The sequence below is a fragment of the Acanthochromis polyacanthus genome, chromosome 13 (genome assembly GCF_021347895.1).
Source record: "Acanthochromis polyacanthus isolate Apoly-LR-REF ecotype Palm Island chromosome 13, KAUST_Apoly_ChrSc, whole genome shotgun sequence".
Classification (NCBI taxonomy): Eukaryota; Metazoa; Chordata; class Actinopteri; family Pomacentridae; genus Acanthochromis; species Acanthochromis polyacanthus.
In genome coordinates, this window is record NC_067125.1 from 6,402,331 (window position 1) to 6,419,125 (window position 16,795).

General features: G+C 42.2%; 1 protein-coding gene across 2 annotated transcripts in view; it reads left to right on the plus strand.

Annotated features, from left to right (window-relative positions):
- sorl1 (sortilin-related receptor, L(DLR class) A repeats containing) overlaps window positions 1–15,816 on the plus strand; it is a 130,404-nt gene extending 114,588 nt beyond the window's left edge. For both annotated transcript variants that reach the window (XM_022210725.2, XM_022210727.2), the window contains exons 39-48: window positions 792–874; window positions 968–1,058; window positions 1,768–1,958; window positions 2,632–2,751; window positions 5,981–6,145; window positions 6,528–6,702; window positions 7,654–7,760; window positions 8,504–8,693; window positions 9,925–10,137; window positions 11,862–15,816. In XM_022210725.2, coding sequence (XP_022066417.1) covers window positions 792–874; window positions 968–1,058; window positions 1,768–1,958; window positions 2,632–2,751; window positions 5,981–6,145; window positions 6,528–6,702; window positions 7,654–7,760; window positions 8,504–8,693; window positions 9,925–10,137; window positions 11,862–11,929 — 1,403 coding nt within the window. In that variant the 3' untranslated portion in view covers window positions 11,930–15,816. The remainder of the gene's footprint in view (window positions 1–791; window positions 875–967; window positions 1,059–1,767; window positions 1,959–2,631; window positions 2,752–5,980; window positions 6,146–6,527; window positions 6,703–7,653; window positions 7,761–8,503; window positions 8,694–9,924; window positions 10,138–11,861) is intronic.
- Window positions 15,817–16,795: the final 979 nt, after the last annotated feature.

Consider the following 16,795-nt stretch of genomic DNA (forward strand, 5'->3'; position numbering starts at 1 on the left):
GAAAAGCTGTCCAACAGGGACATCTGCTGGTGTGCAGCGAGTAGTTCAGATTGTGCAGGTGTGCTGTGTTTGGAACGACGCTGTTTGCAGCTCACCTGGTGTAATGTGATTGTTTGGATTTCATGTTTTTCTCACTGGATAGTGCACATGTTCTTGTACCTGAGAAATAATTTGTGCCAGCTGTCAGACAGGCCTCATAACATAACTTGAAGACTACATTTTTTTTACTCATCTCATTTGTCAAAATGTTAATTTAGAGCTAAAAAAATAAACAAAATGAATAAGTACGTCACGTGGTACAGTTATTTAAAAGGCTTAGAGCTCAGAATAATACAACATTAAACCTTTGCTCCTCACTATCAGGAATTTGCAGATTATAGATTAATTGAAAGAAAACAGAAAAAAAGGAACTGAAATCAAGCTGGAAGAAAACTAAACGACCATTTGACAGTTTATCATCATCGATGTGATATTGATTCATAAATTCAGATGTTACTAAATCTGTTTTTCAGTGTTAAAGTGCTGTTATTAAAACTCATCATTTCACCCAAATGTTCCAGAAGAAAATGCTTGGGGGGAAAAAAAAGCGACTGAAGATGCTTCCTGTAAAGCAGATGGAGACAGGGCTGAGTTTGCTTTGGCAACAACATTACATTGAAATGTTTAAAGCAAATAAAGTTGGCATCGTTTATTCTGCTGCCCCTAAAGATATTTCCTCATCAGCCATCTGGAATCTAAATAAAAATCTCGACTGATACAAGTAAACAGTTTTTGACCTTTCTCTGCTGCAGCTCTGCCGCCTCCCTCTGTGATCGCCGACAGCATCACCACCGACTCCATGAGCCTTTCATTCAGCCTAAACTCCCAGCATGACGTAAGAGCTTCTCTGTACAACAACTCCAGAGTTTTACGCTGTTCTGTCTGTATCGGCGCAAGCACGACTGATGGCTCCTTGTATGTCTTTCAGGTGAAACAGTACATTGTGATTCTGTCCTGGCAGTTTGACACCCACGTCAAGGAGAGCAAGAACTACTCAGTCACAGCAGGGATCCTCAAAGGTACTGCTCCAGTGTGATGTCTTTGTGATGTTTCAATGATTTTTCTTTATTTTCATGATTATTTACATTGTAGCTTCTCACTGAAGGCGTCAAAACTATGAATGAAGTCATATGGAATTATGTAGTAAACAAAAAATTGTGAAATAAGTAGGGCTGGACCCGAATATTCGTTCGCTACGGCCGGATATTAATTTTGGTATCCGAATATTCCCGCCGTGTTTGGCTCATCTCGGCTCATCCATTCCTGTTTCTTACCACCACCCGAATGTCCGGGTGGCTGCCGACTCTGACGTCACGCTTCACTTCGTTGCATAAGACACAAGACAAGATGCTGAAGACCTCCGCTGTTTGGGAATTCTTCAGTTTAACTGAAGACAAAACGAAGGCAAAATTTGGACTCGGGAGACCAGACGAACGGATCCAAATGTTCGGGCCGTCCGACACCCATCCCCCCTCCCAGATGTTACGGGGCGGAACGAATATTCGGATAGTCGTCTTTAAAAGGGCCCGAATATTCAGAGGCCAGAAACCACTATTCGGGCCAGCCCTAGAAATAATCAAAACATGTTTTATATTTTAGATTCTTCAAAGTAGCATCAAGTAGTAACAAAGAAAAGCCATTAAATGAGAAGGTGTGTCCAAACTTTTGACCGCTAGTGTATATTTCATGGGGATATCAGTTAGATTTTGGTGTGTGTTGTGTTTTCAGCTACAAACCTGACAGCAGGGACAGTGTATGAGGTGGCTGTGTGGGCTCACACCAGTATAGGAGACAGTCCCACCGCCCTGTCCCATCACCAGACCACCGGCACCCAGCCAGACCGGCCCTCCCTCAAAGCCAGGGCTCTCAACCAGACAGCTGTAGAGTGCAGCTGGACCATCAGCGGACCGCCTGCACAGGTGCAACACACACATACCAGACAGAAAATAACACTTGCTGTACTTGTTTCATGTGTTTTGTGTGTGTTATGTTATGCGGACCATTCCTCTGCACTGTAGGAAGCCAAAGCAAGTTTGAGTTGCTGACAGCGTCACACCCACACAGCGTACAGCAAGAAAAGTGCATGTGAAATTACACCCTTTATTTAACCCCAATCCAAGCACGTTTTCCAAGTGTTTCCCTCATTTTTGCAGCTGATGAGGAGTGCAGGTGGTGGAAAAGTAGCGTGTGTGTGGCAGCGTGTTCTGTTAGCCTGATGCACCTGACAATTCACTCAGCTGTTCAGAATGTTCATGCTCCTTGGTCTCCATTGGTTGCCACATTCTCCCACCAAGTTTGCTTTTAGAAATCCCAACTTCTCAGTCCCCTGTTTTTAAAATGAAGCCACCTCAGAGAAATCTTAGTTGTTGAACCAAAAATGCTGGGCACCTCTGTAGCACGAGGCCTCAATAGAACCTTCAAATTGTTGCATGAGCAGGTGAAAAGCAGATCTTTTCCATACCTGTAACAGAAACCGCACCTTATTTTGGCGAACTTCTTTGAATGTATGAGTCGGGAGCACAGCCCTGAATCCTCATTTCACTGAGTAGAAGTCCTCACTGTGTTTTCTTTGTTTTGTGTGTGTGTGTGCAGATGTATGGGGTGTTTTACGCCACCTCCTTCCTGGATCTGTACCGCAGTCCTCGTCAGGTCCTCACCTCTTCTCTCAGCCTCACATTAAATGTGGACAGCGATGAACAGTATCTGTTCCTGGTGAGTCCTCCTCTAAACTCTTTACAAACGCCCCTCACTTAAAACCACTGTTTTTCTGTGTCCTTTGTTCTTAGTTTTGATTACATGATCAAATCCATTCAGTGTTCAGTCAGGAGAGACATCTGGTAGATGTCTGAACTCCCAGATATCTGAAGTGAAACTATCTTTTTGTCAAACCCTTCATGTTTTCACACTGAAAAAGGCTGTTCTGGCAGAGAGCCAAATTAGTGGCAGCAGTACAGTCTGTGTCTGAGAAATCCCCCCCCCCCCTATTTTTCCACCTAAATAACAAAAACTCAGTGAAAAGAGGAAATTATTTTGTGTTAAGTTTGACGAATGCAGGTGCAAACATGATCTCCTCCACAGCTGCAGCATCACCTCTCTGTGCTGAGTGTCAGCAGTTAATCAAAGCTTAGTAGTGAAGAATGAATGTACATGCAAGCCCTTCAGTATGCATGGCTACACATACAGTTAAACTAATGTTAAAAATAGCAAGGGTTTAAGTCAGGCACACAGATGGTGGGTTCACAGTTTTGCATCAACAGAAGGAATCCGGGTGGGCTGGGAAACCTGCTGTATACAAACCGGCCTCGTGTCAACAGTCCAGACTGCTGCAGCTTCTGGTGTGGTGACTGTTCTTGGCCCACTTTTGCTTTCCTTCATATCGTCAGTCTGCTGTCTGAGCATTGCTGCTACCATGTTCATCCCTTGATGGCTACAGTTCATCATCTTCTAGCGGCTGCTTCCAGCAGGATAATGCAGGATATTTCAAACTGGTTTCGTGAACGTGACAGTAACTTTGGTGATTTCTTCAGTCATCAGATGTGCATTTAGTGGAACACTTTTAGGACCGGGTAAAACAGGGCGTTGGCAGCAGAAATGTACGGCTTACTAAGTTGCACTGAGGCTCCTTTGAGAGGAAAGAGAAGCCTGTATTAAGTGCTTGAGAAGTGTTTATGTGTGTTACTTATTGATCCTAACTGGATTAAGTGAAACAACTCAGGATTGGCATCAACATAAAAGAAGAACCCTTGACAGCTCTACTGTACCTGTACTGTATATAAAGAATTACTATCCAAGCTGCTACTTATGCAGAACAACTTTTTTTTTGTTAAATAATGTTTAATTTGTGTAATTTCTTGAATAAATGCATTGCACAACAAATGCAATAGTATCCTTTGTAAGAACTGACAGGTTAGCTCTCCTTTATTTTTTCAGCTCATCTATTTCTTTAACCTCCTCAGACCTGAGCTTTGGCTTGGTTTGCATTTTAGTTTTTTTCTACTTACTTGGGATAAGGAGTAACCAATAAATATAATAACTGGATAATATATAATATCTGATTATTATGTTTATTACATTTCCATTACACACACATATATATATGTGTGTGTGTGTGTGTGTGTGTGTAATTTTTTTTAACTAGATTTACATTGTAAATATTATTATTTGTAGTAGTAGCAGAAATGGTAATATTAGCATTATTATTAGTATTAACAATATGCCCTTTTGGGGAAAAAAATAATCAAAAAACAAAAACATGTCCACATATGTGGACGGCAGGTCTTAAGAGGTTAAGGTACATTTGTAACTGTAGACCGGCAGTTGTGCATTTTCTATTGTTTTTGTCTTTCTTACCAAATTGAATTTGACGATTATATGACAGATAAGAGAAAAAAGAGAAGCTCAGGGTTCTCACTCTTTCCCCGAAATGATTTTCCAGGACTTTTCCAGGACTTTTCCAGTCGGTACAGACACGTTATCAGGTAGGAGGACGTAGGAGGTGAAGTGAGCGATGTCACCGTGACGTCACCATCATACGCAGGCGGACTTTTCGCGAGAGAGACTTTATCCGTGTTGACCACAGACTGTATTCTATGGTGTTGACCGGCGTCATCGACTGAAAGTTTGATTTCAGACATGAAACGCTCAGCTGCACCCTCAACTGTTGTGGGAAGATGTAAGTTTATGCGGACGCCACCACACACCTCGGCAGTGAGGGGGATGAAACGATGTTTCAGTAAAAATGCGGGTGTCGCAACGCCCACACCACCCACACCACAGAATTCCTAATGTTGTTTTCATTCCCTTATTTTTATCAGACAATAAAACAACTGTGAACTACTGAGTGAAACATGGCCCATACCTGTTAAGCCGCCGCTATGCCGATATCAGAGTTGTGTTTCATCTCGCAAGTTACAGCCAACTGAGGGGAATGCAAGTTTGATTGGCTGGTAGCGTCACATGGGGCAATGCGCCGGCTCGAAGCAGAGAAGTGCTATTTTATATATATTATATGCCTTAATGTTGCCCAGAAAATACGGTGACAACAGACATGCATGCGCATAACTTGTAACCTGTTTGCATTGACAGGGGGAGGATAAATGTTTTTCCAGGACAAGTTAACCGTTTCCAGGACGTTTTACCCTTTTTTCTCATTTTCCATGTTTTCCATGACTGGAAAATTGGTCAGTCATTTTCCAGGTTTTCCAGGATTTCCAGGATGCGTGGGAACCCTGAAGCTGTTTCTTTTTAACATTTCTTTTAGACATTTACTTTGTGAGCTTGTGTTTTCAGTGTGTTTTATATGTTGCATTTTATTGTTGGAGCCTGTCAAAGAAGAATTTCTGTCACCATTTGGGACAGACAAAGTTCCATCCATCCATCCTCTATACACCGCTTTATCCTCACTCTAGGGTCATGGGGGGTGCTGGAGTCTATCACAGCTGACTCGGGTGAAGGCAGGGGACACCCTGGACAGGTCACCAGTCTGTCACAGGGCTCAGACAGTAAAGTTTATCTGTCAAATTAAGGGGAAAAGGACAATAGGAAGGAAAGAGCTTACCACATTCTGGTGCTCATTTACATGACTGTGTGTCAAAAAGTTGCCAACAAAAACCCCATGAAGCCCCAATTCTGATGGTGGGTGAGAAAGAAATTTTTTAAAATGCTAAAATGACACTATTTATCAACTAGGAATGGAAAAAGACAGAGAAAACCATCAGATTATTGGATATCTAAGCTTAAAATCCTAAATAAAACCATTTTATTCTCCATGGGCTTTTTAAAAAATGACCAAAAACAAGACATAACACAGTATGGGCAACACTGTACTGAGAGTGTAAGCTGCTGAAAATGTGTGTGAGTGCTGCTGGTCTTTGTCCAGTCGTTGTTCATGTGATCATGTGAATGGACCAGAGCCATCATAATTTTTGTGATTTGTGCTCAGGCGCGGGCTGTCTCTCCCTTCCTGGGTCCTCCCTCTGACTACGCTGTGGTGAAAATGATTCCCAACGAGAGGCTGCCACCCAGGAACCTCCACCGTGTTCGAGTCGACAAGAATCAGGCCCTTCTGAAATGGCAGCCGCCCTACGACACCCCAAACGCACCCCTGGTACGACACAGAGGAGCATTCATGACGATTAGCATCAGGAGGGTGGGCTGGAATACCTGCTGCATGCAGAAACAGTGGCAAGGATTTGTTCAGGCCTCATACTGACGCCTTTCCTGAGAGGAACCTTCATCCTGCAGCAGGAAATGCATTGACTCCATAACGGGGCTCTAGAAACAGCTGTGTGTGTGTTTTCATCTTAGAAGTCATTTCAGTGCTTTAAACTGCACACACACATTTTCCATGGCCTACTTTTCATTTGGCAAATAAAAAACGAAACACAGTCTAATTATCTTTGAGTTTGTATCAGTTGCCTGTGTTTCACAACCTTGAAGGTCTGTTCGACTTCAGCATTTGTTTTTTGTGTGTATCTTGCCGTCTTTAGACGTATGTGATCCATGTGCGGGATGCGATCCGGAAGGTGGAGCGGGACTACAAGCTCAAAACCCAGAACAACACGGTGGAGTACCAACTAAAAAACCTGGAGCCTGGAGGACGATACAGCATCTCTGTCCGCCTGCGCAACATGAGCAAGGAGGCCAGCTTCACTCTCAGCACAGGTGTGTATGACGTGGACACTGAGTGCCAAATCATGGAAAGAGTCCGTGTTCAGATGTCTACAAAGCTTCTTTAAAGATCTTCAAAAATTCACCAGGAGAAGTCCGCATTCAGAGGCAGCAGGATTTACTGTCGACTGAAAATCCAGGACTAGTTCTTAGCAGTGATTAACGCCAGAAGAAAATACTGAAGACACTGAACTGTGCATTGTCTTTATGCTGACAGCTGGTCAAAATTTGGACCCGGGAGACCAGACGAACGGATCCGAATACCCCCCTCTCAGGCATTTAGGGGGCGGAACGAATATTCGGAGGCCAGAAACCACTATTTGGGCCAGCCCTAGTATCTGTACACAGCACTCTTCTCTGTGCACAGCTGCCTGCTGTAACCTGCTGTGAGCTGTTTGGAGAGCAGTGCTTAGCTCCAGTGCCTGTCGTTTAACAGATTTTCAGTATGTTTTGGGTACGGTTTTATTTATTTTTTGTTGCTAGAAAGTGAACTTAATTCAGGTGAAGATTGTTTTACGTCTTATTGTGATGCAGATTTGTACATTAGATGCAATCCTGTGCAAAGTCATTAAATTATGAAGTCATTTCAGATGAATTCATTCTTCCTGGTTACTCAAGCCACCGGGTTGCTCTGTGTTTAATTATTGAAAAAACAGAATACCACAACATCAGCTCTTCCAATCTCAAACAGCCCCACTAGTTGCATCTGTTCCGCTGTCACACGGTCAGAGTTGTTCAAATTATAGTTAGTGTGTGTGCACACAGATTATGGTTTAGTAAATACCACAACACAGTCCATGGAACAGAATGGATTTGCAGCTGTGCAGCAGCAGGCTGATGTCCTTCTGGCCTGAGAAATGCACCTTACATCATAACATTACATAAACTATGCATGTTATTATGGAGAAATACAACAATTAAAAAGATCGCTTTTCTCTGCTGCAGTTCCTCTTCCAGCTCCAGAAGCCCTAAAAATTCTGACAGAGAAAGACTACGTGTTCCTCATCTGGAAGAGTCTGGCTGTACGAGAGAAGGGCTTCAATGAGAGCAGGGTGAGATCCCTCTGACCAGCACCGTCTCTGCACTACCTGTTGTTTTCACATTGTCACTTCTCTTTCTGCCTTACTTCCAAGTTTTTTTGAAGTTTGCCTAGAGATGCATGTGTGAGTATCTACTGCAGTGATTGATGATGGGATGTGAGAGAGATTGGATGTTGCGTTGCACGGGGTGTCCCTAAAGTCTGAACGCATAGGAAATCTCATTAACCATTTTTTTTTTTGCCTCCACACATTAAATATGGCTTTGTTTGAAGAAGAAAGAGTTGAACTGGTTCTTCTCAGTGAACATGAGGGATGGACATGTGGAAAGACAGCAGATGGATTTAATGAACGTCGTCCAAGGAGGATTCCACGGTGCTGAAGGTGGTTAAAACGTTTAAAGAAACAGCTGGTGTCGTGGACAAACCCTGTTCTGGACGACCAAATGTATCGGCCCAAACTAAAGAACTGGTCATGGCCAAAATTCATGCTAGCTCCCACTTCTCTAACCCTAACTCTCTTTCCACATGTCCATCCTTCACGTCCACTGAGAAGTACCAGTTCTACTCTTTCTTCTTTCGACGAAGCCATATTTAATCTGTGGAGGCCAAAAAAAACTATGGTTAATGAGATTTCCTGTGTGTCCAACCTGTGCAATTCTATCGGAAGAATGATCTTTTAAGTGTTGTGATTTTGGTTCTCCATTCATAGCCTGTGTATTTGTGCTCTTCTTGACTCTCTGGGTGTGCTGCCTTCAGGGCTATGAAGTGCATGTGCTCGACAGCGTGACCAACCAGACGTCGTACCTGGGAAACACCACAGAGACCTACTTCCGCATCAGCAGCCTGCTGGTGGGACACAACTACACCTTCTCTGTGCAGGCCCGCTGTCTGCTCAATGGTCAGCTGTGTGGGGAGCCTGCACTGCTGCTCTACAACCAGATGACAGGTACTCATGCACAGAGACACACTTTCAAACAGCACTCCCAGTGAGATTGGACCAGAACCTATGTTACCGTCACACAGACCACGAGCTCGTCACCGTGTCAGTCTGAGCAGCTTATGATATGAAGTCTGAGCTCTGGTAAAAAAGCACATGCATTTAAAATCAGTGGAATTTCACTGGAAAAACAATGCCCCTCTCAGAACAAGAAAAAAACACTTATTACAAGAAATAAGTGGAGATCTCAAGAGAGAGAGATTTTAAGCTCTATTTTACCAGGATTGTCAAACTTAGGTGTCTTAAAATAAGCCAGACATGCTTAAGAATAGTAGTTTTTTACTCAAAAACAGATTTTCGCTTTCATGTAACCTCCTAATTTGAGATGTATTGAGCTGATTTTGAGTTTTCTTGTAAAATACAACTCAGAACAAGAGAATTTTAAGATTGTTTGACTTAACAAGATATTTAAGATGCGTTGTCTTAACCCTCCTGTTGTCCTCATTTACGGGCACCAAAAAATATAGTTTCCTTGTCCTAAAAAATCCAAACAATCAGAAAAAAAAGTTCCCCAAATTTCTAAAAAAATTGCAAAAACTTCAAGAAGGATGTTTAAAATTTCCCTTAGACTTTTTATTTTTTTAAAAAAAACTAATTTGGCAAGAAAAATCTTCAAAAAAAAATCCTAAAAATATCTAAAGTGATTACATATATATCAGTAAAACTTCCAGTATTTTCTGTAAGAACATTCACATAAAAATCAACCAAAATCCAGCGAAATTCACTGGATTTTGGTTGATTTTTTTGCGAATGTTGTTAAGACACATTTTTAACATTTCTTTTTTCCACCAAAAACTGTTCAAAGATTTCCCAACAATATTGAAAATGTGGACATTAGAAGTTTCACTGTGAAAATATATTTTTTTCCAACATTTTCAAACTTAAAAATGGGTCAATTTGACCCGAAGGAAGACACGAGGGTTAAACTTATTTTGAGTTTTCTTGTAAAATTCAACTCAAAACAAGATAATTTCAAGATTGTTTGACTTAACAAGATATTTAAGATGCGTTGTCTTAAAACAAGTCCCTCCATCTTGCTGAAATGTCACTTAAGTGAATTTATCTTTAATCAAGTGGGATGAGACACTTTGACTAAAAATAAGACAAACAGACTTGGTAGGATTTTGAGTTTTTGCAGCGTTTCCATTCAGCTGTAAATGTTGTTTTTCCACCTGTTCAGGGTCCACAGATGCCTCCCGCAGTGAGGGAAACTCGGGGGACACGGCAGCAGTGGTGGTTCCAGTCCTGTTCCTGCTGCTGCTGGGAGTGTGTGGCGGCTTGGTGGCCCTCTACTTCCGACACCGCCGGCTGCAGAACAGTTTTACCGCCTTCGCCAACTCCCACTATAACTCTCGCCTGGGCTCTGCCATCTTCTCCTCTGGGGATGAACTGGGTAACAAACGCTTATCTACTTTATTTACATTTACAGCCTAAAGCCATCCAGATGTTGGTCAGAAAACAACGATGTGACACTACAGAGATCAGTAGGGCTCAGTGCCTGGTTGTGTTTTTTAAATTAGATTGCACACTTCAAGGAGTGCAATTTACATTGCAGACTGGAGCAAAGACTGCTGGGTATCATATTTTTGTCCCTTCATTCCAAACTTCAAGCCATTTGTCAGGTCAAGTGCTGAAGGTGTGGTCTGAGGGATTCAACAAAACACTCTGCTTTGTTTGTACAGTAGCACTGAAAAACCTCATCCATACCACAAGAAGCAAATGTAGAGTCCTTTAATCCTCTCTTGCCCTATTCTTCGGTGTTTCACATATTCAACTGGGTCATAGATGCTTGGAAAGGCTGTAGTATATAGCCTAGCACTTCAGTCAGCCTGTGAAGGGCAGAATGTCATTCACACTATGTGAAAAAGATGAGATTGACACCCCAGTGTCTCACAAAGCAACACCAGATAGTTTGAGTGATAGCAACAAGATGCACTGTGAACAGATTCATTCACATCTGACCGCAGGAATCACTATCAAACTGCTTTTTAGAATCTCCTCCCTTCTTATTCTCACATCACAGCAGAAGAATTACTGCTCACATTTAAGAAAGAGCCTGCCAAATGGGGTTTTGCTTAATGCCTTTCATTTTCAGAAAATTTTAGTCCATAACTTCAGATTCAAATGATACATATCATATTGGGGAGAAAGTCACATTAACAAACTAGAAAAGCAGAGGCTGTTCATTCCCTCATGTATTGTTGTGAGAAATGCAGCATTTGTTTATTAGTTATTGTTGATCAGAAATCACAGCAACATAGAATGTGGTCATTTAATACAGATGTACCCACAAACTAAATGACCGTGCACTGAGCACAAGTGTGTATTATGTATGTCTAAGTTATGTACGGATAATGAATCACATCACCTAAATGTGTAGCTGGTGGCGGGAATTGATGGGACTCAGAAACACCCCCACAATTTAATCAGTTGTTCCTTGTATCATTTCTGATGGATAAGTCCTGATAAGTCCTCAGCGGTGGATTTGTAGTAGGATCACAATCATGTGATCATCAGTAAGCAGCTGATGTAGCGTTCACTTGTTGTCATGGTTACAGTGATGCCGTGCCGTTATCTCTCAATGATACAGAAATCTTTAACAAATCCATGGATCCAGACTATAAGCTGCATCACTGCCAAAATCTAACCACTTGGTCCTTGTGTCATTTCTGACCTTCCCTGAAAATTTCATCCAAATCCATTGGTCTGTTTTTAAGTAATGTGACAGACAGACAGACAGACAGACCCTGACCCTCCACAGCACCTTTTTTCTGGCTCTGACAGAGGTTCTGCAGGGACGCTTCTTCTGGACTGAACACCTACAAAAGTTCAGGCCTGCAACTTCCTGTTTACACAAGTTTTAAAATTCTACACTGTTGAAAACAAATTTAGGAGCCGATAGCAAATTCTCTGTGTTAACGTCGTTTGTTGTGTTAAAGTGGCAAAGACGATGCACACTACTCTACCCAGCAGTTAATGTTTCCATGACAACAATGTCACTGATAGGGAAATACACCTCTTGGATATAAAAACCATGTGCATGCAGCTCTAACTGACACATCATCAGGACAGTTTGTAAAGCCTCTTTTTTTTTTTTTCTCTCCTCATCCTCTCTAGGTGATGATGATGAAGATGCTCCCATGATCAGTGGCTTCTCAGACGACGTGCCCATGGTCATCGCGTAGCCAGACGTCCCTCCATTACCTATTTCTCTCTCTTCCCTTCTCCCCTTCTCTTCTTCTGCCCCTTTAGTCCCCTTCGGCCCCCATCAGTGACGCGGTACGATGGAGCAAATAGCAGACAGGCAGAAACTCGCCGACATCCCAAATCCATCGATGGGAATCCACCCCGATTAGCAGGAAACGTGAAGAAAATTGGAAAAGTGTAAAGAGAGAAAGAGATATTTTTCAAATATACAATGCACTTTTTTTGGATGCGCAATAACTTATTTTTTATAATATTAAATATATATACATAAATATATATATATGGGGTCAAAAAAGGACTGAGAGGAAGAGGTGGACACTGAAGCAAACTGTGAAGGATTTGAGTTTGTTGAGCGCGCCAGGGAAGGAAAAGACCCTATTTGTAATGCAAACTCACTATCCATTGGGGCGGTTCATTGCTTAAAGCCAAAATACGCATCCAGAGACTGGAATATAGAATGCAAAAAACACCATATTGAAAAAAAATACAAATATATAGACTTATGCTGTATACAAAATGTACAAATAGAAAATATCAGAGTGGTAATAGTTACATATGTTGGTGATAGTACAGTGTGTACTATAGCATTATATGTAACGTTGGTGCCCAGTGTTAGACAGCTGGAGAAGTTAGCTTTGGATCACATTTGTTCATTTACAGAATCCGAATTGTTTGTCTCATCAAAGGATCACCGGTCTGGAAACTGTTGATTCTTGTGAATGCATTAATGATCAGCGCAACCAAACGGATCAGTGACTAGGTTGACCAGTGGCACCATGCTAGTGTCTTCATAGATACGCTTTCATTTCCCACCACCAGCACACTGCTGTAGGTACGAAGAGGCGACACACACCATCCCATAATATTAGCGGCATTGAGGAGGGAAGACACCCTCCCGTCATTGCCAAGATCATCCGAACTATTTGTAAATATTGGCTTTTAACATGTCCTCTCCTTGTAATGCTGCACCGTATTGTTCTGTAAAATGTGTTTTGTTTTCTCGTTTAATCATTCAGGACTACGAGTTATCGTCCCCAGCATTTTGCCATAGCTGTAGTTGTAGAGGAAGTGTGTTTGGGGTTCTCAGGGAACTGTGTTGGAGCGGACACCAGCGCAGCACCACCATCACCACCATGACTTAGGTAGCACTGTCCATCTCCTGTCCAATAGAAAACTTTGAGGAGGTACGGACTCAGCGGTGGGTGGAATGACTGGCAGGCACAGATTATTGTCAGTAGTTGTGATGAAGAGTCAAGTTCAGGCTAACTTGCCGGTTTACATGAAGAGTTAAAGAATCGGGTCACCGAGCCTTTGTATTTTACTTCTAGTTGTATCTAGTCATGCAGATATTTTGTTGATATTTGACTCTTTTTTTTTTTTTTTTAATATGAATGTCTCCTTTTACTGTGAACAGTCTGAAGAGATCATTGGAACTAGTTTCTGCTGAAGAAAGTAGACACTGTGTTCTGTAGATTATCCAGAGTTCTGTGGCCAGCAAAGGTAAAGCAAGGTGCAGCAACTTAATGTCTTCTACAAGCTTGTTTTGTCTGAGCTAACAAGCTAAAACTCTCAGACATTACACCATGGTTCAAAAGTTTAGGGTCGCTTAGAAATGTTGTTATTCTTGAAAGAAAAGCTCTTTTTTCAATGGAGATGATGTTAAATGAATGATAAATCCAGTCTTGACTTTGTTAATGTGATAAATGACTATTCTAGCTGGAAACAGCTGATTTTTAATGGAATATCTCCATAGGGGTACAGAGGAACATTTCCAGCAACCATCACTCCTGTGTTCTAATGCTACATTTTGTTAGCTAATGGTGCTGGAAGGCTCATTGATGATTAGAAAACCCTTGTGCAGTTATGTTAGCACATGGATAAAAGTGTGGGTTTTCATGGAAAACAGGTAATTTTCTGGGTGACCCCAAACTTTTGAACAGTAGTGTATATTTATGATGATGTGAACAGAAAACAAACCGCTGATCCTCGCATTTGAGAAATCAGAACTCTGAAATGTTTTCTATGCCACCAAAATTGGGAGTGATTAATTTCCCTTTGGCACTAACAACCACTCCTTTTTTACGTTTTAAAAATTAAACCTGATTAAATATTTAGTATCGTTGGTTTTAACGCTTTCAATGAATTTACTTTAGGACTAATAGTGACTATATGTCCTTTTTCAATTGATAAAACAAAACTCTGTGAAGTACTGTTTAAGACGGTGTTTATTGTTCACTTCAGGGTTTTTCCAGACTCGGAATGGAACTTTGAGTGTGACTTCAGACAGTAAGCCTGATCCATCCCCGTACAGTAACGGCGATTAGTCTGTGTCACCGTGTTAGAGGGAAATCTATGCATTTCTACTTATTCCTGACCATTTGATGAAGAGAAATGTCTTTAGGGCTTTAGTACATTAAACCCCATTTAACAAAACAGTTTTTTTTTAAATCTCAACTCTTAATATTTTGTTGTTGCTGACTAAAAAGTCTTTGAATGACACAAAAATTCCTCTAAGCAGAAAAGCCTTGCTTGTAGGAAAAATGATGGCCTGTCAGTTGTTAATTTGTGGATTACGTTTTCTGGTTCTGGATGCGGACAAATACAAGCAAAGCTAAATGCATGGCTAGATACTGCTAGAGAGCCGAGAAGGAAGTTGGTTGGTTCCTTGATGAACTGTGAGATCAGTGTTGAATCAGCCGGTTGGACAGAGATGATACCTGGGAGGATATTCTGTGTGTACAGAATCTAACTGCTGCACATCTGTGCAGGTGTCAACACACAAACCAAAACCTTTGTTCTGCTCCCACCCCCCCTCACCTGACTCTGTGCTGTTGTCCATTAACTGATGTTGTGTTTGGCCTCTGGGCTCGAGCCATTTGAACCGATGGTGTCCTGCTTTGTATCGTTCTTGTTTTGTTTGTATAGACGTCTTCATGAATGTATTTTATATCTGTACTTTTTAAGGTATTGTCCTCGCTCATTATGCTACTGCTAGCACCTGAGAAGTCGATGCACGCTCTCTGGTTTTTGCCCCTTACTACAGTGAATTTGTAGATCACCCCTTCCACATGTTGTTACTCTGTAGACCGGATTCTACAGACAAATTCCAGCTGTTTTAGCCCTCCAGTTCCAATTTACTAACTCAGAGGAGCAGTCCGTTTGCTGTCAGGTAGAGCCCGAATATCTCATTTTGTCATCTCACTCTTCCCAGATCATCAAACGGTGTCTGTACTTACATTTAAGGTTTCCTCAAGCTTGATCCCACACAGATCCTCGCCCTGTTCATGAGATACTTTGTTTTTGTTTTCTTGGCCTTAAAACCGATTTTTCTGGCATTGATGCTGTGTTTTTGCTCTGTGAAGTTTCTGTTGTCTGATTTTCTGTTTCGCCACATAATGCCTTATTAGAACACATTGGGTTTCTATGTAATGTACTGTTTGTAAGATAGAACACAAGGGCACACGCATGCATACACTCACACACACACATGACCCAGACACAAAGCTGAGGAGGAATTTACTGTTAGGGCATTTGGTTAATTTTGTCAGATCACTGCTCTTTTCTGCGCTGGCCGCCGCCGGCCGGCCACTTTATGTTTTTAATCAGGTTTTACACATGTACAAAGTATAATTATTGGTTATTAAGTGACTGTTTGCTCCCCACCTGTTTTAATGTCAACTCTTGTCAAATAGTTTGCTTCAAAATGTCGTTTGGCACAGAGTTTGATCATGTTGGACTTGGCCATGTTTGAAGATGTTAATGTCTTGCTTGCTTGTATCAGAGATTGCAAGAAAATGAGGTGTTTGGAGAACAGTGTGAGGTGTTTTAAAAACCACTTATACTGAAATAAACTTGCTGAAAATAAGGCTGTTGTCCGCCATTTGTTTAGTACAGTTTGTAATGTTGGTAAAATATGTAGAAATAAAACAGATCTGTCTTTTTCAAACCGTCCAGCGCCTCAGGAAGGGGAGGCAGGGCTTTGCTCAGGCTGTGTAGAGTCGGGGTAGAGAACTGTTGACCGTACTGAGGATATTGTCAAGCGGTGGAAAGAGCACTTTGAGGAACTCCTGAACCCGGTAAACACATCTTCTGTGGGGGAAGCAGAGCCTGAAGACTCGGGGGAATCATATCCATCAAATCCATATCCGTGTCAGATTTCGCCGAGGTAGTTAAGAAGCTCCTCAGTGGCTAGGCATCAGGTGTGGACGAGATTCTCCCTGAGATGCTGAAGGCTCTGGACATTGTTGGACCGTCTCTACAATGTCGCGTGGGCGTGTGGAGTGACAGACTGGAGTGGTGGTTCCCATTTTCAAAAAGGGGATCCAGAGATTGTGTTCCAACTACAGGGGTATCACACTTCTCAGCCGTTCCCAGGAAAGTTTACTGTCTGGTGCTGGAAGGGAGGCTCCGACCGATAATCGAACCTCAGATTCAGGAGGAGCAATGCGGAGTCCGTCCTGGTTGTGAAACAGTGGATCAGCTCTTTACTCTTGCGGAGCTGCTGAGGGGGTCATGGGGGTTCCACCTGCCAGTCTACATGTGTTTTGTAGATCTGGAGAAGCCTATGACCGTGTATCCTGTGGGGCTTTGTGGGAGGCACTATGGGAGTATGGGGTACCGGGCTTGTTTCTACGAGCCGTTCGGTCCCAGTACGACCAAACTGAGAGCTGTGTCCGCAAACTCGGCACAAAGTCAGACACATTTCCAGTGGGTGTTGGACTCCGCCAGGGCTGTCCCTTGTCTCCAATCTTGTTTGTGGTCTTCATGGACAGAATCTCAAGTCGGGGTGGGGAGGGTGTCTGGTTAGGGGATCTCAGGATCGTATCTCTGCTTTTTGCAGATGA